Genomic DNA, 17,878 nt, shown 5'->3' with positions numbered 1-17,878 from the left:
TGCTTCAAGCCTTAAGGCTATGTGCACACTCTGCAGCGTGCTCTGCGGGTTCTCCCGCAGCGGAATTGATAAATCTGCAGGGCAAAACCGCTGCAGTTATCCCTGCAGATTTATCGCGGTTTGTTTTGCGATTTCCGCTGCGGGATTACTCCTATACTATTGATGCTGCATATGCAGCAATATGCAGCATCAATAGTAATGGTAAAAATAATAAAAATTGGCTATACTCACCCTCTGATGTCCGGATCTCTTCGGCGCTGCACGCGGCGCTCCGGTTCCAAAAATGCTGTGCCGAGAAGGACCTTCGTGACGTCACGGTCATGTGACCGCGGCGTCATCACGGTCATGTGACCGCGACGTCATCGCAGGTCCTGCTCGCACAGCAACCAGACCGGCCGGCCGTGTGCAGCGCTGAGAGGTGAGTATAGCATCATTTTTTATTTTAATTCTTTTTTTTTTTACACTATTTATGCTTCCCAGGGCCTGGAGGAGAGTCTCCTCTCCTCCACCCCGGGTAGCAACCGCACATTATCCGCTTACTTCCCGCATCGTGGGCACAGCCCCATGCGGAAAGTAAGCGGTTCAATGCATTCCTATGGGTGCAGAATCGCTGCGATTCTGCCCAAAGAAGTGACATGCTGCGGGTTGTAAACCGCTGCGTTTCTGCCCGGTTTTTCACGCAGCATGTGCTTTGCGGTTTCCATAGGGTTTACATGTTAATGTAAACGCTATGGAAACTGCTGCGGACCCGCAGCATCAAAATCGCCGCGGATCCGCGGTAAAAACCGCAAAGTGTGAACATGGCCTTAGATGCTTTCTTAGATTGCCTATGTTGAGGTAAGCATCATGATGCGTTGACAACAGTACGTTGTCAGTCCTTGAGTTAAGGTTCAATTGATGTTTGCACCCGATAGTTTGCTTTTCCATTAGCTATATTTAGTAATTATGGTGGTTGTTTTACTTTCTTTAATTCAGAAACAAATATATGCAGTATGTGTGCATTAATCTTACATTTCTGCAACCTGTTTCAAAATTTTTTAGTTCACCACGACTTTATTTCTTGCAGACAACAGGCCACAAACTCAACCTCAAAGCCAAGGACAACACAGAGTTCAACATGTAGAGCAAAATGGAGTGAAGGATTACAACCAGTCTCGTCAGTTTTCTAGAAATGATACTCGAGGTCCAAGGAATGAAAAGCCCCCTCGTTTTCAAAGGGATGTACACTCGTCTAGACAATTTGAAGGTAATGGGCCACCAAGAAGTCGAGGACCAGAAAAACACAGTTCAGAACCATGGTTGGAAGACAGAATTAAGTGCGAAAGAGGGTATCAAAGGAATGATCGATTAAAAGAGTTTTCACATTCTTCCTCTAGTTTCCAAAATGATGGTACATTTAAAAAAAGAGATAATACTATGCAATGTAGGACCGTAAAAGGTCCTAACCTCCTTGACACAAGAGAGCACACCAGCATTCAGAATAGTAATACAGAGGTTGTCCAGCAAAAACGTGGTAGAAGGGAAGACCAAAGACACAATTCGGAATTTTATATTGACAGGAGACCACGGACAAGTAACAGTGAAACATACACTAATTTACCAAATGAGAAATCTATTGGTGCCAATATGGACTCGTCCAACTACCATGTAAAATTAGTAAAAGATGATGCTAATGATTTACCAAATGGAGAACTGGAGCAGAAAGGACGAAGAATGGGTCCCATAAAACCAATAGGATCAAACCTGAATTCGACACAAGAGGATAGAAATAAGATGATGTTATACACCAATAACTCTACAAAGAGATCTGGTCCGATAAAACCAGAGCGAATTATGGATAATGTCTACCCCATCTTTAGCTGGAGACCAGGGGATGAGTGTTTAGCTCTTTACTGGGAAGATAATAAGGTATGATATTCAGACTTGTCTATACTTTACTTTTTATTGGTTGGGGTAATGCTGAGGCACAGTAAAACATCTTTGAGATCATCACCCAAAATTGCATTTAAAAGTGGTCTTCTACAGGGTGGGCTTCTCAAAGTTGATGGTTAGTATGCATAATATATGGTAGAAATGAAAATCTGTCTCAAAAAATCAGCTCTGGATAAATGTGGTCTTCTGAAATAGATCTTTTATATTTTCAGTGAAAAGTTTTAACATTTCTGCTTCACAAATGAAATGATTTTGGTTTAAAATGCCATCACATGTACAGATTTTTTTTAATGTGTGGACCGGGCCTTGAAAACTGTTTATTTTTGTTGTACAGTAAATTGCATAAATTATGATACTTGTAAATATCAAGAAAAACTTGATAAACACAAGACTGATTGTAAGTCTTTAAAGGGAATCTGTCAGCCGGTTTTTGCTATGGAATTTGATAGCAGCATAATGTAGAGTCAGAGCACCTGATTCCAACGATGGATGTATCACTTATTGGACTGCTTGGTGTATTTCTGACGGAATCCCTGTTTAGTCTGATGTAGATGTTGGAGAGCGAAGACTTCTGCACTCTGTATAACTTCACCTACACCTTTTACTGTCAGTTTCCTTTGTATAATGTAAATTGTCAGCAGGCTGCAAATCACTGGTGGGGGGCAGTGTTCTACAGATAAGTCTGACTTGCACATGATATCTTGTCCTACAGTAATAATCTCCTGCTGATAAAATACTGATTTGTAGTAAAACTACAGCTCACAGACTAATAAATGACACATCTCTGTACTCTAGCTCTCAGTTCCTGCATTATGCCGCTCTTAAATTAAATAGCAAAAACCTGACAGATTCCATTTAAATTTACTGTAATAAATTTTTATATTAAAAGGTTGCTTTGCCACCATTCACTTCCACATTGGTAGGTGAGTGACTCTGATGGCATCCTGACAACCGGTGCCTTCAAGACACAGGTTCTTATGAATAGGCACGTCGATCGATGGAGCTTTGTGACGGCTTATATTTTTGCAGGACTAGACTGTGTTTTTATTATCACATCTTTTCTAAAATGTTATCATTTTGATCGCTTGTTATAGCATTTTTTGCGCAATTGCAGCGACCAAAAAACGTAATTTTGATGTTCTTGATTTTTTTCTCTTTACACTAATCATTTTTAGATTTTGATAGATTGGACCTTTCTGAGCACGGTCATACCACATATGTGTTTTTTATTTTTTTTAATATCTTTACTCCGTAATGACAAGCATGGTGGTCTACAGCAGACCCCCGTTTGTCACTGAAATACTGATGGGCGCATGGAATGATGCGCCCCCGTGCTGGTACATTTAAAATGCAGCTTTAGAGTTTGACAACGGCATTTAACCAGTTAACAGTTGCAGGCAGACTTTACCTTACTCACGATTGTTAGACTATGTAAAGATTGAGAGTATTGGAAATTTAAAAATAGAAACAGATCAAAGTTCCTTTTTTTATGAACAGAAAGGTGTTAATTAATGTATGCATGTGGCAATAGTTAATGAGAATTTATTACCAGTGTTATGCTCTAATCAGAAGGCAGTATAAAGTAGAGACCGTGATCTGATTCTATTGCATGGTTGCTTACTAGTGATGAGCAAATATGCTCATTGCTCGGGGTTTCCCGAGCCCGCTCCGGTGATCTCCGAGTATTTGTTAGTGCTCGGAGATTTAGTTTTCCTCACCTCAGCTGCATGATTTACAGCTGCTGGACAGCCTGAACACATGTGGGAATTCCCTAACAAACAGGCAATCCCCACATGTATTCAGGTTGTCTAGCAGCCGTAAATCATGCAGCTGCGGCAATGAAAACTAAATCTCCAAGCACTAACAAATACTCGACCAACCGAGCAATGATAATACTTGCTCATCACTATTGCTTACTCATCTTGCCTCTACCCGAAACACTCATAAATTTACAATTTCAATTTATTCTATTTGGTTGGAAATACGTCCGCTTAGATTTATATTCAGGAGGAGGGCTACAGTCTGAGCCATCAGGAGAGGTCATCTGAAAGATTCACACTGAAAAGGATTGAGCAGCCTGAAATGTAAGAATCCATGGAGGCTGCAGAGAACAAGGTGTTAAATCTTAAAACAAAACTTGATTACAACAATCACTTTAAGCCAAAAACAAGCAATGCAGTAAAATGCTTTCTAAGGCTTCTTAACATTTTGATATATATATATATATATATATATATAATATAATATACATACACTGTGTTCCAAATTATTATGCACAAAGAGTTTAGGAGTGGTAAGGTTAGAATTTTTTTGTTTGTCATTTAAACTCATTGATGGTGATGTGTGTCAGGGCTCTTTATATCACTGAAAGCAATTGCAGATACCTGTGCAAATTAGTTTGTCAGGTGTGTCAAAATAAAGGCAAGAATACTTAAGGAGGCTGTTCCACATTATTAAGCAGCCTACATTTTTTGCCAAAATGGGAAAGAAAAAGGATGTGTCGGCTGCTGAGAAGCAACTAATTGTGGAGTATTTAGGTCAAGGCATGACTACAATCAACATTGCCAAGACACTTCATCGTGATCATCGCACAATCAAGAAGTATGTAGCTGATTCCCAGCACACACGTGTGCGTGCTGATAAGGAAAAATTGAGGACTCTTTCCAACAGGCAATTGCGTAAGGTTAAAAGAGCAGCTGCAAAAATGCCTTGTCATAGCAGCAGACAAGTTTTTGAAACTGCTGGTGCCTCCAACATCCCCAGAACAACAAGATGCAGGGTCCTTCAGAGGTGCGTAAGCCATCCTGTCGACCACCTCTATCCACTGCACACAAGCAGAAATGGCTCCAGTGGGCCAAACGATACATGAAGACTGACTTCCAAACTGTTTTGTTCACCGCTGAGTGCCATGCAACGCTCGATGGTCCAGATAGATGGAGTGGAGGATGGCTGGTTGATGGACACCCCATGAAAACTCGGCTAAGGCGCCAACAAGGAGGAGGTGGAGTAATGTTTTGGGCTGGAATCATGGGGAGAGAGATTGTCGGCCCCTTTATGATCCCTGAAGGGGTAAAGATGAACTCCATAATCTATGTGGAGTTTCTAAAACACTTCCTGCCATGGTTCAAGAGGAAGAACCGTGCTTTCCGCAGCAAGATCATTTTCATGCATGATAATGCACCATCTCATGCTGCAAAAAACACATCTGCATCTCTGGCTGCTATGGGCATAAAAGAGGACAAACTTATGGTGTGGCCACCATCTTCCACTGACCTCAACCCCATTGAGAACCTCTAGAGCATGATCAAAAGGAGTGTATATGATGGCGGGAGGCAGTTCACATCTAAACAACAGCTCTGGGAGGGTATTCTGTCCACATGCAAAACAATTGAAGCAGAAACCATCCAAAAACTGACAAATTCAATGGACGAGAGAGTTCAGAAGCTTCTTTCGAACATGGGGTCCTATGTGCAAATGTAACATCACCTAGAATAAAGTTTTCACTTGAAAACTGATTTCATTTTGTAATAAGCTGATAATGCTTATAACTTCACAATTGACCATTTTTTTGTTCAAAATAACAAAAAAAGGTTGAAAACTCTGCTGTGCATAATAATTTGGAACATGCATTTTGAGTGTTTATTTTTTTTAAAAAAGATTCTGTTTTCATAGGCAGTTTGTTCCAAAACATTGCAATTATACTAGAATAGTAGATGACTGGAAAATAACAATGACTGCAATTCAGATAGGTAATTTAGAGAAAATATGAGGAAATATTATTTGCATAATAATTTGGAACACAGTGTATATATATATATATACAGTGGGGCAAAAAAGTATTTAGTCATTCAGCAATAGTGCAAGTTCCACCACTTAAAAAGATGAGAGGCGTCTGTAATTTACATCATAGGTAGACCTCAACTATGGGAGACAAACTGAGAAAAAAAAATCCAGAAAATCACATTGTCTGTTTTTTTATCATTTTATTTGCATATTATGGTGGAAAATAAGTATTTGGTCAGAAACAAAATTTCATCTCAATACTTTGTAATATATCCTTTATTGGCAATGACAGAGGTCAAACGTTTTCTGTAAGTCTTCACAAGGTTGCCACACACTGTTGTTGGTATGTTGGCCCATTCCTCCATGCAGATCTCCTCTAGAGCAGTGATGTTTTTGGCTTTTCGCTTGGCAACACGGACTTTCAACTCCCTCCAAAGGTTTTCTATAGGGCTGAGATCTGGAGACTGGCTAGGCCACTCCAGGACCTTGAAATGCTTTTTACGAAGCCACTCCTTCGTTGCCCTGGCGGTGTGCTTTGGATCATTGTCATGTTGAAAGACCCAGCCACGTTTCAGCTTCAAAGCCCTTGCTGATAGAAGGAGGTTTGCACTCAAAATCTCACGATACATGGCCCCATTCATTCTTTCATGTACCCGGATCAGTCGTCCTGGCCCCTTTGCAGAGAAACAGCCCCAAAGCATGATGTTTCCACCACCATGCTTTACAGTAGGTATGGTGTTTGATGGATGCAACTCAGTATTCTTTTTCCTCCAAACACGACAAGTTGTGTTTCTACCAAACAGTTCCAGTTTGGTTTCATCAGACCATAGGACATTCTCCCAAAACTCCTCTGGATCATCCAAATGCTCTCTAGCAAACTTCAGACGGGCCCGGACATGTACTGGCTTAAGCAGTGGGACACGTCTGGCACTGCAGGATCTGAGTCCATGGTGGCGTAGTGTGTTACTTATGGTAGGCCTTGATACATTGGTCCCAGCTCTCTGCAGTTCATTCACTAGGTCCCCCCGCGTGGTTCTGGGATTTTTGCTCACCGTTCTTGTGATCATTCTGACCCCACGGGGTGGGATTTTGCGTGGAGCCCCAGATCAAGGGAGATTATCAGTGGTCTTGAATGTCTTCCATTTTCTAATTATTGCTCCCACTGTTGATTTCTTCACTCCAAGCTGGTTGGCTATTGCAGATTCAGTCTTCCCAGCCTGGTGCAGGGCTACAATTTTGTTTCTGGTGTCCTTTGACAGCTCTTTGGTCTTCACCATAGTGGAGTTTGGAGTCAGACTGTTTGAGGGTGTGCACAGGTATCTTTTTATACTGATAACAAGTTTAAACAGGTGCCATTACTACAGGTAATGAGTGGAGGAAAGAGGAGACTCTTAAAGAAGAAGTTACAGGTCTGTGAGAGCCAGAAATCTTGATTGTTTGTTTCTGACCAAATACTTATTTTCCACCATAATATGCAAATAAAATGATAAAAAAACAGACAATGTGATTTTCTGGATTTTTTTTTCTCAGTTTGTCTCCCATAGTTGAGGTCTACCTATGATGTAAATTACAGACGCCTCTCATCTTTTTAAGTGGTGGAACTTGCACTATTGCTGAATGACTAAATACTTTTTTGCCCCACTGTATATATATACAGTACAGACCAAAAGTTTGGACACACCTTCTCATTTAAAGATTTTTCTGTATTTTCATGACTATGGAAATTGTAAATTCACACTGAAGGCATCAAAACTATGAATTAACACATGTGGAATCATATACTTAACAAAAAAGTGTGAAACAACTGAAATTATGTCTTATATTCTAGGTTCTTCAAAGTAGCCACCTTTTGCTTTGATGATTGCTTTGCACACTCTTGGCATTCTCTTGATGAGCTTTAAGAGGTAGTCACCGGGAATGGTCTTCCAACAATCTTGAAGGAGTTCCCAGAGATGCTTAGCACTTGTTGGCCCTTTTGCCTTCACTCTGTGGTCCGGCTCACCCCAAACCATCTTGATTGGGTTCAGGTCTGGTGACTGTGGAGGCCAGGTCATCTGGCATAGCACCCCATCACTCTCCTTGGTCAAACAGCCCTTGCACAGCCTGGAGTTGTGTTTGTGGTCATTGTCCTGTTGAAAAATAAATGACGATCAAACTAAACGCAAACTGGATAGAATAGCATGCCGCTGCAAGATGCTGTGGTAGCCATGCTGGTTCAGTATGCCTTCAATTTTGAATAAATGCCCAACAGTGTCACCAGCAAAGCACCCCCACAGCATCACACCTCCTCCTCCATGCTTCACGGTGGGAACCAGGCATGTAGAGTCCATCCGTTCACCTTTTCTGCGTCACACAAAGACACGGTGGTTGGAAACAAAGATCTCAAATTTGGACTCATCAGACCAAAGCACAGATTTCCACTGGTCTAATGTCCATTACTTGTGTTCTTTAGCCCAAGCAAGTCTCTTCTGCTTGTTGCCTGTCCTTAGCAGTGGTTTCCTAGCAGCTATTTTACCATGAAGGCCTGCTGCATAAAGTCTCCTTTTAACAGTTGTTGTAGAGATGTGTCTGCTGTTAGAACTCTGTGTGGCATTGACCTGGTCTCTAATCTTAGCTGCTGTTAACCTGCGATTTCTGAGGCTGGTGACTCGGATAAACTTATCCTCAGAAGCAGAGGTGACTCTTGGTCTTCCTTTCCTGGGACGGTCCTCAAGTGACACAGTTTCTTTGTAGTGCTTGATGATTTTTGCCACTGAACTTGGGGACACTTTTAAAGTTTTCCCAATTTTTCGGACTGACTGACCTTCATTTCTTAAAGTAATGATGGCCACTCATTTTTCTTTACTTAGCTGCTTTTTTCTTGCCACAATACAAATTCTAACAGTCTATTCAGTAGGACTATCCGCTGTGTATCCACCAGACTTCTGCACAACACAACTGATGGTCCCAAGCCCATTTATAAAGCAAGAAATCCCACTTATTAAACCTGACAGGGCACACCTATTAATTGAAAACCATTCCCGGTGACTACCTCTTGAAGCTCATCAAGAGAATGCCAAGAGTGTGCAAAGCAGTCATCAAAGCAAAAGGTGGCTACTTTGAAGAACCTAGAATATAAGACATAATTTCATTTGTTTTACACTTTTTTGTTAAGTATATAATTCCACATGTGTTAATTCACAGTTATGATGCCTTCAGTGTGAATGTACAATTTTCATAGTCATGAAAATACAGAAAAATCTTTAAATGAGAAGGCGTGTCCAAACTTTTGGTCTGTACCGTGTATATGTGTGTATATATATATATATATATATATATATATATATATATATATATATATATATATATATATATATATATATATATATACACACGTATAAACATATAATGTGTGTGTGTAATGTATCAATTTGTCAAGTCTTGAAATGGGCTGTTTGTGTGACCACAAATAATATGGCAGTTAGATGTGATCAGCCCTGCCAGTTGAGATTACTAGATGTCATTGGAGATAATTGAAAGTTGTTTCTTGGCTAACGGTGCAACAAGACTTTTATATTTTATACTATGGGACCACTTAAAATCAAGACCACCAATAGCGGAGAGAGGTACATCTATTACTTATGCTTGCCATGGCCACCTTTGAAAAAGATTTCCAAAGCAGAAAGCTCTAGTACATAAACACAGAAATTACTTTTGTGTTACAATTTACAAACTTTTCATTGGCCTGTTTGCTTATAAGAGCTTTACAGTATTCATATTTTTTAAAAATCATAAGTCAACAATGTAGCCTAATTACGGTATCTAGTCAGATGAAAAGTAATTTGAAGTGCAGTTCATTTTGTTACAGAATTCTAATATTGCTTTCTACTATGTGGGACGTTTTGACAGATTTTAAAAATAAAATGTCGAATAAATGAGAAATAAAGGCACTTATAGGGCACATTTTTCATTAGTAACTTCACCTACATAATAAATAAGTGCATATCTATTTACAGTATTACAGAGCTGAGATTGAAGCCCTGCACTCTTCTGGAACCACGGCTGTTGTAAAATTTTGCGATTATGGGAACTATGAAGAAGTACTATTAGAAAACATTAAACCGATTCAGGCAGAAGCATGGGTGAGTGATGTTTCTAGTTCTGTATGTCATTTAAAATGGATTGAGGTCCATTGTGATTTACGTAACTGTCATGTGTCGAAAGGATTATAGAAACGAGAACACCACATTGTCACTTTACACATGCATTCCAAAGAGTAACAACAGAGGAAAAGCACAACTCAGAGCTCTTACAAGAGAGTTCCCCAGACTTATTGAACAGACAATGTACCCATTTAATAAATTAGACCTCTTGGGAGGTTGTGTGCAACAGGTCCTCTCTCGGTAAGATCAAACCCATCCTCCAAGCCGCATATAAGGACATACAGGCCTTTGAAATCTGATGTGGCATTCCTGAGTAATTAACATTTTAATTCACATGCAAATCAGGTATTAATTACTCTAGGTGTGATAGAGCACTTAAAAGGATCCTGTTATGTTCCCAGACACTAACAACCTGCAAATATAGGGTTAATCTGCAGGCTAATAGCATTCTAAAGCTGTGCCTCTGCTGCACTGAATGCCCAGCTACCAGGAGAAAATGAACTTTTTCTCCAAGTAGGTGTACTAATGCGACTTTTGTCACCACGCAGTGTGACTGTAAGCACGCCCCTGTACGTGGACTGACAGCCATGTTTGCAGCCTATTAATGCAGCAGAAGGCCTGTGTGCCAGAGCATGCTTACAACCGCTGCACACTGTGTACTGAGTAGTAGCTGAAGCTGCATCGGCCATGCCTCTATGACTTCTATCTGGCGGCTCACAGGAGGAATTAAGTTGATTGCCTCCTTGTAGCCTTTGCTTTCAGCGCAGCAGCCGCACAACTTTAGAACATTGTTAACCCCTTCACGACCATGGGATTTTCCATTTATACGCTTTAATTTTTTGCTTTTTTATTTTTCCGTCAATATGGCCTTGTGAGGGCTTGTTTTTTGCAGGTCGAGCTGTACTTTTGAACGAAACCATTGATTTTACCATATAGTATTGTGGAAAACAGGAAAAAATCCAAGTGCGGTGAAATTGCAAAAAAAAAGTGCAATTCCACAATGTTTTTTTTTCTTTTTTAAACATGTTCACTAAATGCTAAAACTGAAAAGCCATTATGATTCTCCAGGCCAGTACGAGTTTGCAGATACCAAACATGTATAGGTTCTTTTTAATTTAGTAGTAAAGAAAAAGAAAAATGGTGTCATTTTCCAAGATAAGTATCATCTCCATTTTTCGGGATCTGGGGCTGGTGAGGGCTTATTTTTTGCACACCAAGCTGACATTTTTATTGTTACCATGTTGGGGTAGATTCACAGTTTTGATTGCCTGTTATTGCATTTTATTGCAATGTTGCAGAGGCCAAAAAAAAAATAATTCTAGCACACTTTTTTTCTAATTTATTTTTCTAATCTTTATTTTTATATAGCGCTAACATATTCCACAGCGCTTTACAGTTTTACACACATTATCATCGCTGTCCCCAATGGGGCTCAAAATCTAAATTCCCTATCAGTATGTCTTTGGAATGTGGGAGGAAACCGGAGACCTGGAGGAAAATCACACAAACACGGGGAGAACATACAAACTCCCTGCAGATGTTGTCCTTGGTGGGGTTTAAACCCTGGACTCCAGCGCTGCAAGGCTGCTGTGCTATCCACTGAGCCACCGTGCTGCCCACATTTATATCGTTTACCTACCGGATTCGTGCTTTTTATAAATAATAATAATCTTTATTTTTTTTTATATAGCGCTAACCTATTCCGCAGCGCTTTACAGTTTACACACATTATCATCACTGTCCCCAATGGGGCTCACTATCTAAATTCCCTATCAATATGTCTTTTGATCGGGCGATTCTGAATGCAGCAATACCAAAAATGTGTATTTCTACCTTTTTTTATTGTTTATCTTGAATGAGGCAAAAAGGGGGTGATTTGAACTTTTATATATTTTTTTTTATATTTAAAACTTTTTTTTTTTTACTTTTTACTTGCCTCAATACTTGAAGCTGCAATCTTTGTAAATCTGCTATGAACACCAGCCACGGGATGATTCTCATAGCAATCTGCAATGACAAGTACGGGGGTTTCCTGCTGACCGCCGATTGTCATGGCAACCTGTCGGCGCCATGCGATCATGTGACAAGCGCCAATGGGCATGGTTTGTCACTCGCTTCGGCGCGCTCCCGTTAAGTGCCGATGTCAGACATTGACAGCAGCATTTAACTTATTAAAAGCCGCGGGTGGATCGCGATTCCACCCACGACTGTTAGTGGCACATGACAGCTGATCAGATCAGCTGTTGCGAGCATAGCTTAGACAGCTGATGTGATCAGAAGAAGCAGACTTAGCGCTAAACCCTGCATAAAATCAAGGGAAGCGACCTATAAATGGGTTAACCTGCAGATTGACCCAATATCTGCAGGTCGTTTAGGTACATGACAGGTTCTCTTTAAGGAGCCTGATTGATAGATCATTGTCTGATTTTCATGCCTAGTTCTTGCCCTCACACAGATAGTGAACGATCAATCAAGTTAAAGAATCTGGTGTTCGGCAGGGTAACAATCTCAGGAGGCAGAGAATCATTACCTGCTTTGTCATGCTTAGATTACTCTTTGACTCATTTGCATATGCATTAAAATGCTAATTCTTCAGGAATGCAGCAACAGATATAAGATATAAGGTGTAGATACATTTACATTTCAAAGACCTGCGTGCCCAAATATGTGGTTTGAGTGTTTGACTTCACTGATTTCCTTTAATAATAATAATAATAATAATAATAATAATCTTTATTTTTATATAGCGCTAACATATTCCGCAGCGCTTTACAGTTTGCACACATTATCATCGCTGTCCCCGTTGGGGCTCACAATCTAAATTCCCTATCATTATGTCTTTGGAATGTGGGAGGAAACCGGAGTACCCGGAGGAAACCCACGCAAACACGGAGAGAACATACAAACTCTTTGCAGATGTTGTCCTTGGTGGGGTTTGAACCCAGGACTCCAGCGCTGCAAGGCTGCTGTGCTATGCACTGCGATAACACAACTGGTACATATGACAATTATAGTGGTCGATATGATTTTCAAAAACTCACAGATGTTGCCTATCATATTTCAGGAAAAGAAAGTTACATTTCACAATGATCTGTGGACCAGAAAAATGTTGGCACCAATGAGTTCTGCTCTGTTAGGCTATGTGCTCACCATGAGGATTTTTCCGCTCAGAAACGCTGCAGAACCGCACTGTGATGTATAGCACAATGTAAATCAATGGGATAAAAAAAAATTGCTGGGCAGATGGTGTGGAAAAATCAGTGCAGAATTGCTGCGGATTTCAAAGAAGTGCATGTCACTTCTTTTGTGCGGATCTGCAGCATTTCTGCACCCCTCCATGTTAAAAATCTGCATCAATTCCGCAAAAAAAACGCACAAAATCCACATAAAAACCGCGGCAAATCCGCAGCTGCGGATTCTGCCAGGAGATGCGGATTTTGTTAGAAAATACTGCACCTCTTTTCCTACATGTGCACATAGCCTTATAGAGGACCTTTGACTTGATTTTTAAATTTAAGTTGAGTAATTGGGGCTGCTCCATTGATTCTTGAATGTTTTTTGATGTGTGCCCCTGTGTTGCACAGTTATGGCTCCTAAGGATGCAATTTTTCCCTTTGGAAAATTGGGAGTATACTGTACATTATGTCATAGAGGAGAAAAATCAAATGCTGACAGTAGTTTTGTGGTACATGCCCAGTTAGTTGCAGGGAAAATTTTGCATCATTATTGCAGGGAGGTATAACTATGAAACAAAGTTTGAACCTGACAGCTGATACATTTATGATACATCATACACTTACTGTAGGTTTTCAGCCATGTATGTTTGACCTTGAAATGCTGTGATATTTCAGGAAAAAAACAAGGGGATCATTTAGTAAACTAGTCAGATAGGCGGGTCCCTGACTACTTCTTCCCACCACTAGTCTCCTGCGCAGGTCGGTCCCCAGCGGCTTTCCTCTGCGTGTCCTCTTAAAGTGTGTGTGGGAAGAAGCAGTCAGGGGGTACCTGCCTGTCTAACTCCTTTAACATCTTCCCACCATGGCAAATTATCCTTTTTCTCCTTCTTCCAAGGGTCAGTACTTTTCATTTTTTTTCTTGATAGAAACAATGACGGATTGGTTTTGCGGGGCGAGATTAAGTTCGGAGGGATGCCATTTATTTTACTATACATTGTAATGGAAAATGCAAAAAATTCCCAGTGCACACACGCATACTCCACAGAACACAATTTCAACATCATTTTTTGAGCTTTGTTTATGCTGCATATTTTTCTTTTTATATTTTAGTAGCAAATAATTTTGTTTTTGAATGCATTCATAAAAAGGCAGTGATGACAATGTGTTTTTGTATTATATTTATTTTAATAATGGAAAAGGAGGGTGATTAAAATGTTTTATTGGGCTTTTTTTTATTTTAATATTTTTAAAAGCATTTTTAGTCCCGTTAGGAGACTTGAACTTGCTGTCATCTGATGTCATATTTTGTATACTACATGTGGAGAAACAGGGTTAGTGGGTGCTCTCGTCCGCTGGCCTGGCTGTCTTTTGCAAAACTGCTTTGAACCAGGGTTCATACCACTGAACGCCCGCTCTATCTCCCGGTGGGCAATATACTACACAGACAGCACAGGGTTAAGGTAAAGCAATGCGGCAATACTTTATTGAACCACAACACACAATAGCAAACAGAACAGTCCCAGCAATAACCCCAACATAGTGCACATTACAGGATCTCACTCTTCCGTTGTCTCGCCTGGATAATGGTATCTCACTCTTCTGTTGTCTCGCCTGGATAATGGTAGATGTCATATTAGAGCTCCCAGGGTTGCTATTCCACCTGTGATATACACACAGAGAAGAGATGACAGCGCAGGGAGATGACAGAGAACAAGCCATAGAGTCCATACAAGGTCAAAAGCCAGTTGACACGCGAGCCACCACCTGACTTATCCGACCATCTCCATGGAACCAGGCATCCAGCGGGTCCCAAACCTGGAATTCTCCAAAAATATCCATGGTTCAGAGATGGTCACTGGATCAGATCTGTGTCCTTTCAACCGGAGCCAAAAACCCCTAGGTTGTTTCCTATAGAATCATAGATCTGTGTCTCTCGTGATGGTGCCATGATGAATTGGCTGCAGTCCTGTCTCTTGTCCGTTGGGTGGTTTGCAGAATGTCCGGCTAGTAGCTCTGTGTTACTTCAGATCTGATGATGTGATCTCTGAGTATTTTTATACCCAAGGCATGTCAGCTATTTTTATAATTACCCAGTGTCCTTCAGTCCAACATCAAGATATGGTAAACAATACTGATGAGATCAAGTAGCACTACTTGACCATTCAATCTATTTGCACAGTCTTTCCCTCTGCTTTAGACGTCAACAAGCTGGTTCCAGAATTCAATGCACAATTAGCATATCAGCACACATCAATAAACAAAGATAAACACACACTATGTACAAGTCACTATTACAGACTTACACAGTATGTTAAATAGTATATCAGTTTGCAAGTCTGTCTTCTTGGCCCACCAGACATAAACACTTAAATCCACAAGCTAATATAGAGATAAAAAGTCAGTTCTTATTGGTTTGCAAAAACATAGTTGTCTGGGTAATTAAGATGTACTCTGGTTTCTTCACACTACAGTAAACATTTTCTGCAGTATATAGGTGAATTGGGCTTCTCAGACCTGGAACCCATAGGGGCTTAGCTGCCATGGCCAGCTAATCGGCACCCTGAGATTGTGTTGAAACGTTGCACTCCCAGGAAGGCATACTTTAAATGCTGTTGTCACAGGCAGATTCATGTTTATCACAGCCTGCATCTGCCATGTAGTGCAGGCTCGGCTCCAGAGCCAGTTCCATACATCAACACCTTGGCAGTACTGATTAAAGGGGTTGTCTGGTATCTTACTTTGATGGTGTATACTTAGGATTGTCATTTATATAAGGCCGATGGGGGTGCAGCATTCAGCACCCCCACCAATTAGCTGTTCTCTGTGTCATACGGATGTACTCAGTTGCATAGTAGAGCTGCACAGCACCGTCAGCTGTATAGTGGCCATGGCCAGGTATTGCACATCAACACCTGTTCATTTGAATAGAGGTGTCTGCAATACACTCTGCGGCCACAATAAGTTTGATGGAGCTGTGTAGTAGTTCTGCTCTGCAACTGAGCACATCTGGCCAGCACTAAGAATAATTGATAGTCGGGGATGTTGTGTGTCGCACACTGACCCATTTGACATTGATGACCTATCCAAAAGTTAGGCCAGCAATATAAAGTATCTGACAATCCATTCAATTACCTTTTGTGCCATGGATGTTGTATCTTTTACTTAGAGAACCTTTTTTTAATTGGAAATTGAATAAAAAATTGCATAACTGTACTAAGTTTTATTAAAGAGAACCTGTCAGCAGAATTGTGCACAGTAACCTACAGACAGTGTCAGGTCGGCGCCGTTATACTGATTAACATGATACCTGGGGTGATAAAATCCGTCTTGTGGTTGTTGTTTAATCTTTATTTTTAGTTTTGAGTTACTGATATGCTCGTGCTCCGGAGCGGCCTGTGGGGGGTCTTCATGTGGTGCTCTGCTTACATATTCATCTGTATGGCTTATGTCAGGTCACTGATCCATCACTGACCTGCCCCCTAGTTTACATAATGAATATTATATATACATATTGGGGAAAAAAAAACTTCTGCAGGCAGGCACCATTTGTACTGTGTATATAATTAATATGTTTGAGGTTATCCTTTTATCATTTGAAAATGGCACCTGTCATCTTGCTAGAGAAAAAAATGTCCTCCTCCAAGATGGCGGTGTCTGCGCAGTAGCGGATAATGTATTGCTGCTAATGAGTAGGCGCCGGTGGCGCCATCTTGCTAGAGAAGGAAAAAAAAATTCCTCCTCCAAGATGGCACTTTCGGCTCCTGCACAATATCTGCTATCGGTAATCGCTGATAGCTGCTACTGTGCAGGCATGATGAGATGTATTTTCAAATGGATCTTTATTTTTTTTTTAATATCAGGATAACCTCAAACATATTAATTTTACACACAGTACAAATGTGATTATGCTGCAGGGCAGGTGCCACGACTGGCACCTGCCTGCAGAAGGGTTTTTTTTTTTTTTTTCAATATGTATATATATTTGTTATGTAAACTTAAGGGGAAGGATACTGAGGGATCAGTAACCTGCCAGCTGTCTGCATTATGAATACCTAAGCAGAGTATTACATGAAGTCCCCCACAGCCACCCCGGAGCACGAGCATATCATTAACTCAAAACTGAAAATAAAGATTAAGCAACAACCACAAGACAGATTTCATCAACCAAGCTATAATTTTAATCAGTATAATGGAGCCGACCTGACACTGTAGATTACTCAGCACAATCCTTCTGACGGGTTTCCTTTAATAAAGCTTAGTACAGTTATGCAATTATTTATTCAATTTCTAATAAGGGTAAAACCAGGTGGTGCGGCTGAATGTACACATATAAGCCACATCCACATGCTGAAACAAATGAACATATGATTTACTAGCAAAATCGTGACCTTTCACCACAGTATGAGTTGGGCGCATGCCAGTGAGTGCACCATGTGATTTCACCTTAAAATGTATGTTCTGTTGGAGAAGCCTCCTTTTCCCCTTTTCCTAATATGGCTTACTGTAATGTATTTTCTGTGAAGTGGTTTAGGAGAACAGGAGGGGAGTGCCCGATACTTCTGTGGTTTCATTTTCATTCCCCTCATTGCTCCAAGAAATAGATCTAAATTGTAAATGTTCAGAATCAATTAACCACATGGATTGTACTCTGTAAAGAAGGTGAAAAGTATGAAAGTTTATTTGGTTTTGAAAGTCTGAGACATTTGTGGATATGGGAAGGTGCACACTTTTTCATTTTTTTTTTTCTTGCTCTGCACTCTCCTAAAATAAATGTTTTCCAATTTTTTTAATTCTAGAACACTGAGAATAAGTAGTGAAGCATTATTACTGTGAACGAATCCTGTT

The 17,878-nt window shown here is 40.4% G+C and overlaps 1 protein-coding gene across 1 annotated transcript in view; it reads left to right on the top strand.

Annotated features, from left to right (window-relative positions):
* TDRD3 (tudor domain containing 3) overlaps window positions 1-17,878 on the top strand; it is a 414,934-nt gene that overhangs the window by 359,406 nt on the left and 37,650 nt on the right. The window contains exons 11-12 of the mRNA XM_077297273.1: window positions 1,067-1,908; window positions 9,711-9,836. Of these exons, the coding sequence (XP_077153388.1) occupies window positions 1,067-1,908; window positions 9,711-9,836 (968 nt within the window). The remainder of the gene's footprint in view (window positions 1-1,066; window positions 1,909-9,710; window positions 9,837-17,878) is intronic.

This window comes from Ranitomeya variabilis, chromosome 3 (genome assembly GCF_051348905.1).
Source record: "Ranitomeya variabilis isolate aRanVar5 chromosome 3, aRanVar5.hap1, whole genome shotgun sequence".
In the NCBI taxonomy this organism is placed as follows: domain Eukaryota; kingdom Metazoa; phylum Chordata; class Amphibia; order Anura; family Dendrobatidae; genus Ranitomeya; species Ranitomeya variabilis.
This window is presented reverse-complemented; position numbering and strand designations above follow the sequence as displayed.